Source organism: Sciurus carolinensis, chromosome 8, assembly GCF_902686445.1.
Source record: "Sciurus carolinensis chromosome 8, mSciCar1.2, whole genome shotgun sequence".
In the NCBI taxonomy this organism is placed as follows: domain Eukaryota; kingdom Metazoa; phylum Chordata; class Mammalia; order Rodentia; family Sciuridae; genus Sciurus; species Sciurus carolinensis.
Window position 1 is genome coordinate 4,079,347 of NC_062220.1, and position 19,749 is coordinate 4,099,095.

At 48.8% G+C, this 19,749-nt stretch overlaps 1 protein-coding gene across 1 annotated transcript in view; it reads right to left on the reverse strand.

Moving 5' to 3' along the window:
- The window catches only part of Dpp6 (dipeptidyl peptidase like 6), an 872,193-nt gene extending 871,266 nt beyond the window's left edge, over positions 1–927 (reverse strand). The window contains exon 1 of the mRNA XM_047560556.1: positions 657–927. Coding sequence (XP_047416512.1) covers positions 657–716 — 60 coding nt within the window. The 5' untranslated portion in view covers positions 717–927. The remainder of the gene's footprint in view (positions 1–656) is intronic.
- Between the last annotated feature and the right edge of the window lie 18,822 nt (positions 928–19,749).

Genomic DNA, 19,749 nt, shown 5'->3' on the forward strand with positions numbered 1-19,749 from the left:
GACTAGCGGGCAGGGCCGAGGAAGGCTGGGCAGTGCGCGGCGCGTGGGCAGAGTCGCCAGCCTCCAAGCCTCTTTTTTTCCCGCCTGGAAGTAGATGTCTCCAAGCCATGTCCCTATACGCCCTGGCACTAGAAGGGTTCTGCAAGGATTCCTCAGGCATTGCCCGTCCTACTTTCTCTGAGCCTCACTAATTTCCTGGAAATAATTCCAGGCACGAGTTGGTCCATTAAAGTTAATGAAGCACGTGTCCGCTATAGGGAAAAGAGCTGGCGCCTGCGGGGAGCCCAGCGCGCATCGGGACGCCTACTCAGCAAGCTGGCACCCAAGGGGTGCGATTCCAGGCCTCCGACCCTCACCGCAGACCTCTGCTCCCGGACAACCGGGAAACAGCTGCGTCTTCCAGACCCGCCCTGGGTAGCCACAGGCAGGTGCCTGGGCAGAGCCCAGCTGCTGACTGTGGGTCCCTCACACATCACACACTCTCAGAAACCCCCACGACCAGCCAACCTTCTAGACTGAAGGACCCCGCCAAGGCTGGGGGCAGACCCGGGTCCGCTCCGAACCCACAGCTAGCTGGCGTCTCTCCTCGCCAGCAAAGTGCACCCTCCACCCGCTCTCCAGACGCGCACAAGCCCCCTCCGACGCGGATCCCTTACCTTGTGGCCTTTCCCGGGGGGACACCTGACGTTATTGGAGGCTCCAGCTGTTTGATTCATGTCCAGAGGAAGTTGGGGGTTCCGGATCCTCTACCTTGAGAACTTCCTTGGCGCGTGGAGGGTGGCGGCAGAGGTGCGCGCCTCCGGTGAGATGCGAGAGGGTCCTCCCTCTCCAGCCGGACTGGGCGAGGGCGAGGGGAGTCTTCGCGCTGCGGGTTTCTGGTAGGCTCCTCGCCCAGGGACGATAAAATCCGCAGCCCAGAGCCGGAGGAGAAGCAGCTGCCTGGACCCCGGAGGGAGCCCGGGCCGGCGCCAGCGGCTCCAAGGGCGCTCTGCCCAGGACTGCCTTCCTGGGAAGCAGTCCAGGACTCTCAAGACCAGAGGCCGGAGCAACCCTGAAGGCGCTCGGAGGAGGGGCGAGGAGGTGTGTTCGGAGTGGGGTGTGTAGGACCGAGCTCTTCCCTGCGCAAGGGGTGGGGAAACCCGCGAAAGCCCGAGCAGAGCGCGCGCACTCACGCGCTCGCGCCACGCCGCGGGGCAGCGCCGCTGCTGTGAGGGACCCCGGCGCTGGCCCTCCGCTTCTGCATGGATCTTTCCAGACCCCTCCACACCCGGGAAAGCTCCAGCGGGAGCGGTAATCAGTGCGAGTCCCGGCACACCCGACCCCGGTAGCGGCTAATTCAGACGGGCAACTCCACTCCGAGGGGCTGGCGCCCAGTCTTGCCTGCGGCTCCTGCTCTGGGCTCCAGTCGCTAACCCTTCTCGGGATGGTCGGGAGGTGGCACGCGAGGCTCTGCCTGAGCCACCTCACAGGCGAAGGCGAGAAAGTGGAGGGGGCGGAGGAGGAGCTGGGATCATACCGGGGACCACTGGCACAGTCCCTGCAGCTACAGCTGAGGGAAGTAGGCACTCTGTCAGCGGGAGGACTGCGCGCGCCGGAACCAGCTCACATCCAGCCTCCCGTTTGGGGCGGCCCCACCTGCTGGAGTAGGGCCTTATTTAGTATTTAGAGGAGGGCGGCAGGGTAATTCTACTCTGTGTGCAAGAAGTCTTTGCCGGTCCCCAAGGCTTCCTCCACCTGGGTGGTTGGTTGGTGTTTAGTTTTACCTTGTCTTTCTTTTGGCAATTGTGAAGTCATGATCTAATTCGGCAGCATTTGGGCACAGGTGGAAGGAATATTGACCCTTGAGGAAGATGAGAAATCAGGAAAGAGAAGCTGCTTCATGAAGACTGCATTGCAACATTGCCTAATGGAGTCTGAAGGGGACTAAGGGCACATTAGAATATAGCCATTTCAATGAGCAGAAGGTTGAATTTTTCTAGATTTTTTTTTTTTAGGCAGAGATAGCTGAGTTTGAATATTCTGGATGGAAAATCAAGGCATGTAATTCAGTGTCTACTTGCCAGACCCAATTCCTTAATTTTATCATGTGAAAAGTTCAGGAAGAAGTTGGACTCAGGGGTGAGGACCACAGACTCACCTGTGCTTCAGGCACATTGACTTGGTGACAAGCACCCCATGGGACACCCCTTTAAGAATAAAAATGTTTGTTTTCGTTCTTACGTTATTTGCTGATGTGCCTCCTTTCTTTGATGTTCCCATTCCCAAGTTGGAGTAATCGCCACTTTGTAAGATCTATTTTTGTGTTTGGTTGCTTTTGCCCGCTGAAGCCAAAAGCAGCTCCACATTTCTACAGGTTGGTTAGAACCCTAGCTTGCCACCTACTAGTGTGCATCTTTGTGCAAATTCTTTCTCTCAATGATTCTGACATCTCTGAGGCAGGTGTTATGGCTGACGTTGTTCAGGGAAGAAAACCAAGGTTTGCTGTGTGGAAGGCCTCTGGCATAGTCGCAGTGCTCATAAATTGTCATTGACATGCCATCTGGAATCTGCTCCCTTCACGTTAATCCCAGACACTATCCCTCGACTCCACTCCTTCTCTGGCTCTCATCGGCTCGTGTGCAAGGACCCACGTGATCGATCACGTGTGTTTCCCCTCTTCCACTCTACACCAGGTGCTGCTGTGGTAGAGGAAACCAGCCCTGAAGAATGATTCAAGGAAGCAGTTGTCAGTGGCCTGGAGAGACTTCCTGTGACCTCGGATGGCTCACCTTTGTGTTAGAAAACACATTTATTAATCACATTTGAAAGGCCCACAAAGAAAAAGACGAGAAAGCCATTGATGCCTAACTGACTTTATGTCACTTACATAAAGATATGGATGACTTTGAGTTTTGCTTTAGAAAAACAATGTTTTTTTCTCTATGACATGAACAGTTTTATTCCAAAATATTCCAAGACATTGAGTTTCACTATTTTTTTCTTTCACTTTTAATTCCCATCTGCTTTTTTTACTGTGCTGTGATTTACAGGTAATGAAAGGAGCAGGTCGGTCTGGACAGGTGTGTTTGTTCGCTAGCCCTCACCCCTGGTAAGATACATTCTCGTCATCCGTAGGGGCTGCTTCCTGCCACCTCCCAGGAAACTTCACTCACAAGCAGTAACTTCAGACTTTATCACTGCAGGTCAGTTCTGCTTGTCCTGGAATTTCATCTAAATGAAATCGTACATTTTGAACTCCTCACAGCACCTGAGTTCCACTGTGTTTCCGCACCTTTCACTAGGTCTTTCTCTTTGGCACATAGTGTTCTAGTCCTCGGACACACCATCCTGTATCTTTCCCTTACTAATGAGTGTCTGAGCTGGCTCTAGCTTTCAACTCTCGGCAACCAGACTCTTCTGAACACTCATGTGCAGGGCTTCTTGTGAACACCGGCTTCCACCTCTCCTTTCCCAGTTTGTCAGATCTGGGGTCCAGCACAGCTTGGCTCTGTCTTCCCCCTCAGGCCCTCTCCGGGGTGGCAGTGAGTGGGCAGCGGGGACTGTGGCCTCATCAGAGGGCTCTGCCGGGGAAGGCAAGGCTGTGGGCGGATCCCGCTCCTCCGGGACTTTGCCTGGAGCCTCAGTCCTGTGATGGAGTTGACCAGGGGCCACCTGCTTTTCCTGGCAATTGCAAACAGCTTCATCAGGCAAGGACTCCAGAGGAGCCGGAGGGAGTGCAGGCAAGACGGGTCACAGTCACAGACAGCCTCCCTGTGGTGCGAGAGCTTTCCCTGCGCCACATTCCTTAAGTTAGGAGCAAGTCATCAGTCCCTCCACACCCACAGGTGGGGGCAGCAGGAGGAGGGTGGCTGGGAGGGGCCCTGGAGAAGCAGTCGTCACTGTCTGCCCTCCAGCCTCCACAGGTCTGTGTCTCCACTTCCTTTCAAGTTCCCTCAAAGTCAGCCCACTCAGCAGCAGCTGAGTCCAGTTCCATCTCCTGGATCAGTCCAGGTGTGAGCGAGGTTCCCGGGTCAGGCCTGGGAGGTAAAGAGGTCAGGTGGGGAGCTGGGCTGGCACGGCGAGGCCCAGGTTTCCCTCCCTCGTGCTGAGAACGGGGGTGGGTAAAGAGTGCCTGTGCAGAGGGAGGCAGGCTGGGGACACGGAGGGGTCGTGCCCGTGGCGGTTCTGAACCCGCCAGCACAGGGCCGGGCGTGCTGGCCTGGGCGTGTTCCTCAGGGCTCCCCGCAGCGCAGTTTCCACGTCTTTACTGGTTTTCCGACTGTCCTCCACCAGTGCTGGGAAGCTCTGGGAGCAGCCCAGGCCTCAGGAGAGGGGAGTGGCGTGCCACCTCCCAGGGACAGGTCTCAGTCTTATGTTCCTCTCCACGGAGGCTGTCTTTTCTCATCCGTGGATTCACTGATTCACAGCGTAGCCTGGACTTGCGGGTATTTATATTTCACGTGGGGATATATTCCAATGCTATTGTCTCATTGGGGGCTGAAAGTGATTCTGGCACTGGTCACTGGGGACCTTCAGGCTCCTGGGCATTGTGTCCTGCCTTCTTCGGCCTGTGCGCGCACGGGTGTGTTGGTCCTTCCTTCCTTTGTGGCAGCACGAGGTCTTTCAGGCTTATCCTCTACATCTTCTGCCTCTAGACTCCACTTCTACAGGGAGCCAGGAAGCAGAGAAGAGCAAGAAGCCAGCAGGACAAGATATAGCCCCCAGGACTCAGCCCTGCTCCTCCAGCCGCCCCGCCACCTGCGGTTCCACCCGGTGTCCCATTCGCATTATTAACTCACCAGGTGGATGAATCCACCGCACAGGCTGCCGCTCTCCACCTCTGAGCATCCCATGTGGGCATGTTGGGGGCACCTGAATCCACGCCCTGACACGCTGCAGCGCCCTGTTACCCTGTGGTTGCACTGAGGGGTGGTGAGGCGTGGAGAAGGGGACGCATTCTGTAACATAGAGTCACATCTAGCAGGCGTCTGTCCCTCAGATGTGACCTTCGCAAGCGTCTCTTAGTTTTATGTTCCCTCCTTAGTGGGGATAGGAAGGGTAGTGCAGGCAGAGCGTGGAAATGACCCGGGGGCTGAGTGTCAGGCGGGCGTGGCCCCTGGGGAGCAGGTCTTTGCTTGGAGGATGGACGCTCTGGGGAAAGTCACGGTGCTCACTCTTCCTCACACTCTGCCCGGACCACGGTGGTGTCTCTCCTTCTCTTCACTGTGAGAACTTGGCGATGTTTCTGGAGGTGAAGTCCACGTGTGGGGCCCTAAACGTGACTCAGGACCCCCCATCTCACACGCCGCCACTCTTCCCGGCCGGTCATCCCTGCTGCCTCGGTAGCGTCCGGTGGCTTGTCTCCACATGAGCAGAGCTCAGCTGTGACTTCCTAAATTTTCCTGGTTTTGTTCATTGCTGGGTGACAGCTGGCCCTCAAAACTTAATTCTTGATTGTCCAGCAAATGCCGTTGGCTTTCGCCTCACCCAGGCTCCTCCTGAAGTGCGGAGGTGTGACTTGCGAGCCATCCTCTGGAAGCTGAAACGGTGTCGGTTGGTGTCTTTTTGACCTTAGATCTCCTGTTGTATGTCTGTATAATATTCTGTCCCTCGGTTTGTGTCTCCTCTCATGTTTTGCTCTCAGCCCCGGGTGAGACCGGGTGCTACCCTCCTCATTGCCAGGGAAGCTCAGCTGAAACCACGTCTGTCTGTGCCCGTTTCCAGCACAGTTCCAGACCACATCTCCCTTCAGTGGGGTTGTTGGGAGCTGGTCTAAGAAGCAGCCTACTCTAACCGCAATGTGCATTCTAATAATTAATGAGGGTTAGAACACTCACCATGGTGTGGCCAGCTACGATGATAAATCGTACTTTTTAATAGTAAAACTTGGAACCTATAGACGTGGTGGTATTCATTAGAGGTGCAACATTCAACCCACACACAATAGGTTGTACTATATCAGGCTTGAAGGGTCCAAGTCCAGGGAGATGAGCAGAAACAGCCTCCTTCTTTGCCTTCCCCTCGCACAGCTCTGTCTTGGGAGCACCGGTGAGCTATGTGATTGCTACTCCATCCTGTAAGTCTTGTCTTTCAAGTCACCTAAGCATCTTTTCAGTGGCTCTTAAATTAGAGCAAACACAGACCACCCCAAGAGGAGCTGGTAGGGGAGCCCTCGAAGCTGAGCTCTGGACAAGCACTCTGCACCTGACAGCTCCCTTTCCTACCAGGGTTGAGGGAAGCAGTACATAGATCAGGTCAAACCTGACTTTGGTTTTTCAAAGTGAAATGCAGCCACATATCATTGGCAGCAGCTGGCTACTTTTTCTCGCTTCACAATTGCATACTTTGCATTTCACAAAATTTCTTCAGGGATATAGGCATTCACAAGTGCTGGTCATGAATTCAGAGCAAAGAATGGATAGCTGAGAATAGCACTTGCTCCAGTGAGTAAGCTGTGTGGTCGCTGTTAAGCCACCAGTGCTGTGAGCTTTTAAATCCAGTGTTTTGAGGGAAATTCCATGTTTCTGATGGTGAGTTTAAGGTTTGCTGGTTGCTCACTCCTTCAGTAATTCACTTTCCAGACCAGGTGAGCAGCTGCAGAACACTAAGAATGAAGTGGCATGCTGCACGTCGCGCTCTTGTTGCTGAACTTCCTGTCTGTGTTTCAGGAGAGTGAGTGCTTTAACCGTGGGCTTTGCAGACTCGCATCCAACCTTCACAGCAGAGGGAGAGAGAGGCACAAGCAATGACCAGGGACATTTTGTCCATCTCACCTTTAGCCCTGGATCTGAGAGAAGAGTGAACTGAATTTGTTGAGATTATTCTTGCTCCTCATTCTAGAAAAGGGCAAAGAGAAATGCACCCCTGGCAATGAAGGTTTCGTGGGATGAGCGCCGACCACGCCCATGACCGACTCATCACTAGAAAGGGTTCATATTTATTGAGCACCTGCTTAGCACTCAGTGGGCACTTCACGGAGCTCACAGTCCTGCAGAGCATTCGTACCCACACATGTCTGTCACCTGGCATCCAGGGAAATTCTGGAATACTCCTAAATCCAATAATGGCAGGAGAAACTTGCCAGTGATTGCTGGACACATAGTCTGAAGCTCCGTGTTCCCAGGACCTGTGACTGTTGGCTGTGCGTGGCTTTGATTGCTTTGGCACTCTCTGCCATCGTTAAAGCCCAGTTGACTACATCACCCCAGGCTGACCGTGAAGTAGTCCAAGTTCCCTTGGCAAACAGTCCCACAAATCAGAAGCTGCCCTGAGCACCCTGTCCTCCAGGATCTGTCCTCCCCCTTCCTGTGCCCCATGCTGTGGCACCCCCTGGCCCTAGGTGTCCTTGCCCCAGCTCCTCCCCAGTGTAGCTCTGCTCTCTAGAGAGACTGCCCGTCCTGCCTCTGTGTCCTCACTTCAGGCCCATTTGATCTTCTCAATTGGCTACCTGACTATTTAACTTTTAGGTAATTTTCTCAGTGCATCTCATAAAGAAAGGGGGAAAAGTACTATTAGAATCTTGTGGTGGATGGTGGTCGGAACACATGCAGCCCTCAACCTAGGTGACCTTGGGTGCCCTTCCCACTGTCCCTCGGAGCTCCCGGCGCCCTGCTTGGACCTTGATCAGCACTGCAGCCTCCCTTGGCTTCCCTTCCCTGTGGTCGCCCGGGGAGCCAGAGCTCCCGCTGTGCAGTGGGCCCCTGCCCCTGCTGCTGCCTGCTTGGTGCACCCAGCCACCCACAGACCCGGCAGGAGTGCTCGTGCAGGCTGCTCCTGGTGCGAGGATCCTGCAGAGCGTCTCACACCCCGGCAGGCACGGCTTCTTACTGGGTGTTGTGTTTAACCCACGTGGTGTGCTTCCTGGTGAAGGGAGGCAGCATCTCTTCCCCACCCTCCAGGGCCTCCTGCCTCACCTCCCACCTCCCAGCCTGTGCACCTTGACTCAGAGTCCACTTCCAGGGAGAGCCCCAAACTAAGGCATAGGAGGAGGCACAACCTCACAAACACAACACACCTTTAGTTTAGTTTTTATAATCATCCCTACGTCATGGGATGTAGCACAAAGAAAGAAATCTGTTCACCTCTCAGATGAGGCCCAGGCAGGAGCAGATCACTTCAGATAAATACTGTGATACAGCGATGACCTACATTTTGAAAGAAGTCATTCCAGACAATTAGTACAAAACAATCTGAATTTGCAGCTTGTTTGCCACAGTATTTTTAAGCCAGTGCTTTTTGAATCCTGGCACAAGGGCCTGGAATCTGCAGGTTCTGTGGGTTATGAGCACCAGAGTCTGAAGTGTGATGAGTGAATTTATTCACCTACACACAATCGTTTTCAAAATATAATCATGCTACAGATAACATAGTTAAAGGAATTAGGATTTTTTAAACAAAACACGTAATTTCATTCAGTCTGTTTTTTCAATCAGCAAAAGCTGCAAGTCCACCTTTTTTTCATAAGTTATATGAATTGTTTTGATACTTGCAGAAAAGGGGTATGCTATCAGGAAATTCTGGAAAATGATCTGCCACACCTTCTTGCCTTAGGTGAAGCCACCTGAGTAGGTGGGTCCCTCCCTGTTACCCTTTTCCTAGCTAATAAAATCTTCACTCAGCTTTAGGTCATATCAGCCAGATTCTATGGTGCTCCTGAAAACGGGGGTGCTGTTGAACTGAATGTCTGAGTTAATGCAATGTACTGAACTATCATTTTCAACACTCCGGAAATGTTCATATGGCAAAATCCATTTTCTGTTCTCTTCCTGTTTTAATTAAATGTTAAAATCATCCTGGCAGAACTCAGCAAGCGACAGGGAGAATTGCCACTTCTTCCTCCTGATTTTCCCTGTCCCATCCCCTGTGCCCCTTATCCATACCAGCTCAGGTGTTCTTGCACCCAGCCTGCACCCTGGCCTGTGCCTCAGGCACCTGCTTCCCACACTGGAGCCACCTCCTTCATCCATTCTGCAACGCGCCCACCCTGCCCCTGTCCTCTGAAACTCAGTTGCTTGCTCCGTTTCTCCATGAGAACTGCACGTGATGGCAGAGTTAGTTCACCAACTCTGATAGACTAAATTCCCTGGAATCTATGTTGATGGCCAATGTACACACCTCCATCAGACACACTCTTCAAATTTATAGTCTGCTTCTCTTTAAGTCATTTCTACTATGCAATTGGAAGAGCTGGAATATTTCAGTGAAGAGACATGAAAAGATGCTGTATATTGTATAGCACATATTTAATATATATATACATGCTTCAGGAAAATTAAGTGAATTACTATATTTGGAGGGAGGTTCATTACATAGACCCATACTTATTTCAGAATCTGGGGCACTTTGCCTTTATATTCTCTATGACGAAGACTTGACTAAGTGGATCAATAGTGTAAATAAAACTCAACCACTTAAGGGAAAAATGGTCTTTAAACAATTTAGCCTATCAATTACCTATCAACATAAAGTTTACTATTTTAGCCATTTTAAAATGTGGGATTCACATTTTAAATTGGCATGAAAGTATACTCACACTGTTGTGTAAACATCCCATTAACTAGTCCCAGGGTTCTTTATCATACCGAATGCAAACTCCATCTCTCTAATGTAATGACCCTTATTTGAAAGCCTGTTACAGCATCATGTGGGTCTGAAAGAGTTTCCATGTCCTTTACCAGTAGAGTAGATAAGGAAAATATGCAGAATGTCCACCAAGTACCATGCAGTAGGTCATCCATGCAGAGGAGTGAAATACGTCCGGACTCCTGAGCCAGACAGGTGTCTACCAGCTTCTGTGTGGAGGTCCAGCACTCAGTACCCAGGCAGCACAAGCTGATGATTTCTGCTGCAACCATTCAGCTCTGCCATTGTGTCAAAGCAGACATGGACCCCATAAAAACCAAGGGAGCAGGTGTGTTCCAATAAAACTTTATTTATACAGTTTGAAATTTGAATTTCATAATGTTTACATGTCATGAAATATTCTCTTGATAATTTCCCAACGAATTAAAAATGTGAACACCACTCTAATCTCAAAACAGATGGTAGATTGGAGTTAGCCAGGGAGTCAGAATTTGCTAACCCTTAGCTTAGGAAAAAAGAAGAAAAGAAAAAGCATGTGATACAGAATAGAATGTAACTTACCAATATTAAAAACATATGCACCAAAGCAACAATGTGGATTTTCCGGTATACATTCAAGGAGTCCATGTTGCACATTAAAACATTTGTAGAAGGAATGGTAACATGGTGTGGGTGATAAAAAGGATGAACAGGCAAACAAAAGGAAAGGCACTTCGCTGCTGTTGTATTTCTACTGAGTGTGACACTAGATCTCCTGGCCAGGTCATGAAGGCAAGCTCAAGAATTAAGAGGCAAAAAGATAAAAATGAAGTAATACTGTTGTTGTTTGTGGAAGACATGAAATAAAGAGAGCCACACGGACTTTTTAAGTAAAAGACAAGACTTCAGACGTGACCTTGGCATCCTCCACATGCCATGGCTCCCACCCGAGAAACCTGGACTTCAGCTGGGCTCTTCCTGTTTCCTGACACTGCCGTTTGGTTCTGTGCCACCAGGCGTGTGGTATTAGTGATACACACTCGGGCAGGGGGCTACGGCGACCTTGTGGAGCAGTGGTGACCTGGGGGACCCAGGAGGGTTCGGGGAGGTAAGAAGAAGGGTTTGCCTTCCTCCAAGCTGTCCCTGTCGGCTCAGAGGGGAGGGAGATTCCCACAGCCTTGGTAAACCAGGCAGGGCAGACTCGCCTAGGAAAATGGTTATGTGGAGGAGAAGCAGGCCGTGAAGCCTGGCCTTGCTCCCTCATGGTGAACAGGTAGGAATAGGTTCGCTTGCCCCTGGTTCTTTGGATTTTGCAGGACCAATTTCACTCTCCATTTGTATTTGCAGATTCAGCTGTTAAACCGTTTTCTTATGTTCTAAAAGCTCAAAAGCAAGTGCTCTAGAGATGGTTGGCTGTGTCTTTCTGCCTTGGTTTTCTAACACTAACCACCCAGTGAATTCTGCAGTTCCCTGTTAATGAGGTTCCTAGGTGGAGGACGCAGGAAGGGCGGGGGCAGGATGAGGGGGGCTCTCTCGAGGGAGGCCGGACTGCAGCTCTGACCAGAAGGAGCAGCTCTGTTAACGGCGCAGGATGCGATGCCTGCAGCAGAGCCACCCAGTCTGTTCTCCAGTGGCCCAAGGGTCATGTAGCCATCACACTGATTCACAAAAGTGGACCATCATCTCCAGGAACAACTGTCCATGACGATATGTAAAGTTGAAAGTCCACTGACGGCAATCTTGCTCTGTCCCCCTGATGCCAGGTGGGTGTTCAGAGTGCATCCTGCTGGCATACCGTAGGCACCAGAGCCCAGTGCCTGCTTTCCTGGGGTAGAGGGTGGGATGTAATACCAGCTTCCTACTTTGCACTCCTGTGCCCTGGCGGGGACAGGTACCATGTTATTGGCCAGGAATAGGTATCACTGCAGAATGTTTTCTATTATTGGGCCACACCTGTCCAGGTTCTTTGCCAAGGATGAACAGGCTGATTTTGAACTCTGGGCTGGATTTTCTGCAGTGCCCTGTCTTGGGCACACAGTAGCAAAATGAATTCCCAGGGAGCTCACTGTCCTGTCCTTCTTCTGGTCCTGATGTCCCAAGCAGTCTGCCTTCTCTTCACCTCTATGTCTTCTGCACTCTTTGTTGTTCTGTGTCCAGGACATTTTGTTTGTAAAGGTAGAACCTGGGAAGACAGGGTCCTCCATCTTACAGGAACCTAGACTCACACTTCCACCTGCCCTTGTGCCACATCTCAATAGGGGCATGGCCCACCTAAAATAAAAGGGTCAGAATCTCTTAATGTACTATCCAAAGTGTCCAGAATACAGTTTTAAAACTACTCATTGTGCCAAGAACCAGGAAAATTACGGCATAAGTGGGAAAAGAGAACTGACTCCAACACAAGGATAGATCAGAGGTTGAAACTACCTCACAAGAATTTTAAAACAATGATTGTAAAAATGCTTCAGGAAGCAGTTATGGGTTCTCTTGAAACAAATGAGAAAAATCACACAAAGAAAAAGAGAATAAAATATCAAATGGAAATAGGAATCCTGAGAAAATAAAATACCCCAAATAAAAAGCTCTGAGTGGCCTGGGTAGGAGAATGGAGATGACAGAGGATCAGCTCAGTGGACTTGAAGGCAGATGGATGCAGTTTGCCCCGTCCACACAAGAGAGGTACAGGTGCAGAGCAGCAGGCATCTGCTAACGAAAGAGCTAATGCGTATCCTCGCCGTCTAAGAAAAACAAGAGACCTTTAAAGCAGGCAGAGTGACACCTTGCTCACAGAAGAACATGTCAGATGGCAGCAGAGCTCCCACGTCAACCACGGAGGCTCGAAGGAAGGAAGTCGTTTCCAGGTGTGAAGCAACTTCGAGTTCCACGGCCACAGGACTCACCATCCAGGAACGGGAGAAGTGAAGACGTCGCCCGACGAGGAAACGAGAGGAATTCGCTGCTGGCGTATCTGCCCCTAAAGAATGGGAGAAGACAGTTTTAGAAATAAAGTGATAATAGAAGAAAGCTACTAACCGCAGAAAGAAGGAACGTAGGGACGGATAAAAACATTGCTAAATGTAATAGACAATCTTCTCATGAGTCTCGAAAGCTCACGTTGGATGGTTGAAGCAAGCGTTATGATGTCGTCTGATGTGATGCTCAAAGCGTGGAGAGAAGAGACTCGAGACAATTAAAAACCTGAGGAGGGTCAAGGGATCTGACAGGAGAGAGATTGCTGCACATTTCTCGAAGCCATACGTGATTTTTTTCTATTCTAACACGTAGAGCAACCACTGAAAATCTATATGAAGAAATATATCCAAATGTGCTATAAAAATCAAGCTGGAATCTTAAAAACCTGTTCATATAACCCATAGAAAGGTAAGAAAGAGTAAAATGAAAGAGGAAACAATAAAATAATCATAAAATGGCAGACGTAAGTCCTATTCTGTGGATGATTGCCTTGGGGTAAATGGTCTAATACTGATTTAAAGGACGAGATTGGTGGAGGGATGGAAAGGGGTCTAGCATGGAAAGTGCAGAGGAAATGTGAGGAGTGGTCTTTTTTATGTGGAGACTAAACCCAAACCAGACGCTGTTTCTCATGATTCTGTTCAAAAGCAGTGAGTGTACCAAGCAAGGATGTGGAGCCACACCCTGGAGGACACCACACATGGGAGAAGCAAGTGGGCAGAGACCAGAGTGCAGGGCTTTGTGGTGCTGCTTCCTACACAGAGCCTGGAGCTACAGGCAAAATGTAGACAGATGTCTCTGGGACGCCTCCAAGCACCCACACTCTGCCCCTTGCTTGAAATCACTTGTAATTGATTAAAAAATTTTAAAACTCATGTGTACTCTTACAGAGCAGTATTAGGAGCTTTGAATTATTTTTCCAGTTTTCATTGACTAATAATAATTATGTATATTTATGGGAAACAATTTAAATACATTTGAAAGAGCAAGGAGATAGTATGGTTCTAAGGACAGTAATCGTATTCGCTTTCTGTCACTGTGACAAAATACCCGAGAAAATGAACCTCAAAGGAGAAAAGGCTTATTTTGGTTCATAATTTCAGAGGTTTCAGTCTATGGTACTTGGCCCTGTTGTTCTGGGCTTGTGATCGAACAGGACATGAGGGTGGCAAGAGCTCATGATGAAGAAAGACTTACCTCGAGGCAGCCAGGAAGTGAAGAGCGGGACAGGAAGGTGTGTGGGTCCCGGGATGCCCTTCAGGGTCAAGCCCACAGTGGCTACCTTCCTCCCCGAGACCCACCTCCTGAAGGCTGTACCACCTCCCGGCACTGCAAGCTGGAGACTTTTAGAACATGGACTGTGGGTAACATTTAAGATCCAAACCACAGGAATAATGCAGAGGATGAAAATATCCATCTTCTCCTCACCCAGAGCTAGGTTCATAGCCAGTGCCCCCTAACAAAAGGCAGACTATGGAGAGAAAAGCCTACTCGTGTATTTAACTTAAGTTTTACCTGAGTAGTGCCTCCTGATATGAAGTCCCAAAGAAGAAGGGAAATTTGTGCATTCGTTGCTGGGTTTGATGGAGAAACACGGGCTGGGGAGAAGTAGGGTGCATAGAAGTGAATGTGCTTGGATGGTGACCAGCAAGAGGACCCAGCAAGGCCTGCCGGCTCAGTCTCCTGGCTGCTCTCTTCCCTCCACCCCTCTCGGGAGCAGGCAGAGAGTGTGCATGAGCTTTCTGCTCCTGCTGTTTTCTCCAATACCCTGTACTATTTGGAGGTAGTGTATTCTGAACCCTTTCGGGAGGTCCTCTGCAGTTAGAAATTATATTCTTAAGCAGCTGCACAGAGAATAATGTAAACTCAAGGCGCATTACATTCAAAATGATATGTGTACTCAACTTTCTTTAAATCAGTCCCGTAGAGACTTGATCTTAAATTAAGTCCAGGTGCAGTTTGTAATTCACTTTTTGTTCTTTTAATCAACTTGGTTGCAGGAAATAACCGTGATCCAGTTTTTAAATGCACCTCCGTATTGGGTGTGCGTCTCATCCACTCAGTGAGAAGCACGACTCTAGCTCTACTTATCTCCCAGTCCAGATGACTGGGCGGCACGCAGGAACCGCACGGTGATGAACAGACCAATGCACCTGGGCGTGTCCCCTCCTGCCCGGCCTGTGCCTCGGCAGCTGTGTGTCACTCCTCCCCATTGCACTCGAGGCCAGGTCTTCTGGGTCGATTCTGGTCGCCCGTGGGAGTGTGTTCCATGAAGCCCTGTGGATGCCGAGCTTCATGATCATAACCCAGTGTTCCAAAGGGCCGAGGGTGCTCAGAGCCTCCAGTCAGCCTTCATCAGCCCGTCAACAGACAACCTGCTCGATGCGTGTTTCTGAGCAGTTGATGCCTCACCATGGACCCCACTGTGTGCGGGGGGCAGTGGACTGGGCTACAGTCAGTGGGACCAGTGCTGAGAGGCGGGTCAGGAGGTAGTGTGGTGGGTCACCGGGCAGTCGGCCGTCGTGAAGCCGTTGGATAGCTCTTGGAATGCTGTGCTAAGTCATCAGAGTTGGCGAACAGGGGTGACAGATATGGTTACATCTTACCTGAATCCCCATGTTGACCGACGGCAGGTGCACGGAGACCACTTAGGGGCTGCTTTAGGCCACTGGGTAGAGAGTGCAGGGCAGAAAGCAGCAGGACTGGAGCTTGGTAGTTTTAAGACAGAAACAAAGGATTTTCTCCTGGGAATCCTGGTGATGGCCAGAGGAAGCCAGGCTGGCTGCAGCTGAGGCCAGGGAGATGGCGGGAGAGCAGGCGGGGCCCGTGGCAGCTGGGCTGAGGTGCCATTAGGCAGCGCAGCTCTCGGGTGCGTGCACACGGCTTCAGACCTGGAGATTCGCAATCAGAAGTAGGTGCTGTGTGGACGGCGTTGGAATGATGGACCTGGAGGGAATCACCAAGGGAGCTGTGTGGGCCCTAGTCAGGATTCCAACACGCCTGGAGGGAGCAGCGTGGGGTCAGGCGCTGGGGTGGTGCTCTCCGCTTCTGCTGGTGTGCCCAACTCTTGGCCCCCTGACTGGCGCTTGTGTGCCCTGGGTGACATGGGCAGTGCTTCGTGTGACCTGCCCACCACCACCGGTCAAGGTTAACTCCAGGGCACCAGCGCAAGTCCTCTATGCTGCCCAACAGTCTTATTTCTAGCCCTCCTACTAAGTGCAATTCCCATTTTCCTACTCGCGATAGACACCAGCGTACTTTGCATTTTATTTCTAATTCCCTTATTAAATTGAAGTTGGGTTCAGTAATTTTTCATAAGTTTTTTTTAAAATTTATGATGCTTTTAAAACTAAAAGCAGCTGCATTTTCCTCCTGTTTTAAGAGAAAAACGAAGACATAGACCAATTTATTGCTGAATAAAATTTAAGAAGAGATGAAGAACTTTTTAATTTAATAAAAATGCTTTTTACCCATTTTATTGAATCATAACAATATTCAACCCTTTCAAATCTGGTTGTTACAAAATTCTCTCTATATCATAAGGGTTTAAATGCTGTATTTGATGTAAAAGGCTTAAAAACACAAAGATTCATGGTGGTGTATGTCAGATAAATTTTATAATAAAAGGGAAATGGGCTTAGAGAATGTAATGATAGTACAACATGCAGTTTCTTGAATATAGATTAAATTAGGTTAGAATTATATTGATTCCAAATGAATCTTTATGTTAGAACTATCTTGGAAGAATTCCTTTCTCCATAGGGTGAGTTACTGTGCATGTCAATATTATCAGAATATAAGAATCACCAGGCTTTGGTGGCGATCCTCATTCTGGCTTTCTCCAGAGGGATGAGACTCCTTCTCACTTGCCACCCCTTGGCCCTCTGTACCAGGGACCTTGGAATTTCCACTGTTTTCCACAAAGATGAGAGTTTTTCCTTTAAAGCAGCCCTAGTTTCCTACTTATATGTGCCTTGGAGAAGGCAGACACTCCTGTAGGCCTGTGAACTTGTTCTCTCCCTAACATAAGACACCAACATGGTAAGTTTTGTTGTGAGAAAATGTGCCCAGCAAGCAATGGAATGGGGCATCTGTGGGCAAAAAGGAAGGATCCTGTGGCCTAAGTGAGGTGGAACAAGTCTGGTGATAGGGGTTCAGCAACTTCCTGTGAAGGTGAGGTGCAAAGGGCTGGGGCTCTCTGCTGGGGCTCTCACCCCCCTAGAGGGACATCTCTCCATGAGATTCCATTTATTCCTAAGTATTTTGTGTGTGTATTGTAAATGGGATTGCTCTCTTGATTTCTTTCTCTGTATAAAAATTCTACTGATTTTTATATGTTGAATCTGTATCCTATAACTTAACTAAATTTTATCATTTCTAATAGTTTTTATTGGAGCCTTTAGGTTTTTCTGTGTATAAAATCATGTCATATGCAAAAAGGGACAATTTGACTTCCTCCTTTCCATCCTTTTGGTCTCCTTTCTAATTGCTCTTGCTGTGACTTCCAATGCTATGTGAAATATGGGTGGCAAATGTGGACATCCTCGTCTTGTCCCTGATCTTCCTGATCCTAATGAGCATGATGTCAGCCTTTTCCCACTCGGTAGAATGTTGATATACATGGCCTATATTGTGTTGAGCTATGTTCCTTCTATACCTAATATTTTGAGGGTTTTTATAATAAATATTATTGAATCTTATTGAATGATCCTTCTGTGACTACCAAGACAATCAAACACTTTGGGCCCTTGATTGAATTAACTTGATATATGACATTTATTGATTTTTGCATGTTAAAATTTCCTTGCATCCTTGGGATAAATCCCACTGGATCAGGGTATATAAACATTTTGATGTGCTATTGTATTTAATTTGCTAGAATTTTGTTAAAAATGTTTGCATCTATGTCCTTCAGAAATATGGGTGTCTGGTTTTCTTTTGTTGTTGTTTTGGTATCAGGGTAATGATGGCCTCATAGAATAAGTTTGGAAGACTTCCTTCTCTTTCGGTTTGTTGGAATTGTGTAAGAATTGGTCCTAGCACTTCTTTAAAAGTTGGGCAAAATTTAGCAGTGAACCACCCAATTCTGAGGCTCTCTTTGTGGGATATTTTTGTTCCTGAGTCAGTGCTGTTATTGATTACTGGTCTGCTCAGATTCTCCGTACCTTCGTGGTTCAGCCTTTGTGGGAGACCCTGTGTGTTAGCACACCACCCACCGCAGCCCAGCCTGCCTGTTTCAGCTCACACTGGATGCCGGTCCTCTTCCGGTCTGCTTGCTGCCATGTCTTTCAGTGCTGTGCTCTTGCTGGTGATATTGCTGTGTGGTAGCAAAGTGCGTTCTGGTGCCTGAGTCAAAAAGGCCATCGTGATATGCCTCACAGAGACACGCTTCGCTCAGGTTGGGTCATGGGCTTTGGCCACTTCGGTGTTAGTGAGTCAGCAATAAACATGTAGAACAGGCCTGGTTGACAAAATGTGCTGGAGCCAGGCTTGCAGAATTCTACCTGACGCTGTCCTTTCCACAGGGACAGGACACTATAGAGTCACGGCACTACTCATCCCAGTGAATCTATAGACTTTCACTCCATGAACCATGAGAAATGATTAGACCTCTTTTTGAGTGTCTTAAATTCAACATTTCAATTTGACTTAAAATTTTAACCACTGGGTAACTGTATGTATGTGTTTGCAATGAAAGAAAATAGATATATTCACTCCCCCAAATTCTTGTGGATCAAAAAATATTCTAAAGCTCCTATACCGCACCAGCAGTTTCTTAAGTTCTTTGGAGAACACAGACAATGCATTTGTTACCATAACTCCTAGAAGAGCAGTCTGATACAGCACACGTTGCAAACAAACACCCAGGAAGCGCCGTAATGGAGCTAATAAGGGCTGCTGGTTCATTGCTTGGCCCTGTCTGAGGACCAGGGAGGTCAAACAATGGGCTAGTTGGAGGAAGCAGAAGCTGAAAGGTCAGAATTCAGTTGGCAAGGGCAGTTCATCTCAGGAGGAGTACAAGGTAAGAGTGTATCTAGACGTTAGGGACAGTCAGTAAGGAGAAAGCAGACTTCCATTATGGAATACAATAGCATAATACCATGCAATTTAAAGCGAATGGAGAAAGACTGCTAAGTTATTGCTGTTTCATAATTTTTTTATTGTGATTTAAAATCTTTGCATGAAATAATATTTGAGCTCTTCAGAGTTAATATTTAATTTGAAATACCTTTATGTTAAAACTGCTGTGGACATCTACTAGCATTTTAAAAATAAAATACCAGAAGCAAGATATGCTCTAGAATTAAATTGGTATCAAATTACATTTAGGTAAAATAATGCTTGCATATTTATTGTTTTTATTAATATGACATGAGTGATACCCAGGTCTAGCAACTATTGCAATTATGGGTAAGATTTATTTAATTTTTTCTGGTACTGGGCACTGAACTTGGGGATGCTCTACAACTAGCTACATCCCAGCCCTTTTAATTTTTTTTATTTTGAGACAGGGTCTTGCTAAGTTACCCAGGTTGGCCTAGAATTGCGATCCTCCTGCTTCAGCCTCCTGAGTCACTGGGATGACAGGGGTGGGCCACTGCGCCATGGCTCCTGGGCTGAGCCTTCTCCACTGTTCTGCGTTAGGGAAGGAGCAGCTGCCACAGGGCTGGGCTGTCTTACAGAGCGGGTCCGCCCCTTGCAGAATGTCACTCGGCTCAGTCACAGGGGCTGAAGAAGCACAGAGCACAGTGACTCTGTCACTGGCCGGACTGTGCAAAGGTGGTGCAGAGTCCGTGTGGGAAGGTGGAGTCCTGCTGGGGTTGTCCTGAGTCCACTCCTGAAATAGATCAGTGCTGTCCTTTTTCAGGGACAGAGTCCATTGTCTGATATCTCTTCGACCTCCAAGACTTAAAGCTGCCTTTCTAAGTCTACAGAGCTTCTTCGTCTTAGGCAAGACTGACCTCCAAGTCTCCGATTCCCACGGAAGCAGACTCTTGCTTGTTTACTCTGTTCCAATGCTTCTTCAGCGGGCCAGGAACGGCTCCAGCTGTTGCCTTCTTGACACGTTTACCTCAGACTGACTGTAGTCACGTCTGGCTCTGCCCTGAGACCTCTTCTCCCCTGGTGATGGCACATAATGCATCTTTGGTTCATGTTATGGTTTGACTCTCAGGGATTTCCCTATTTCAGAGTTGCTTGGAACCATCAAATACCAGCCTTAATGTCCAGATGTCG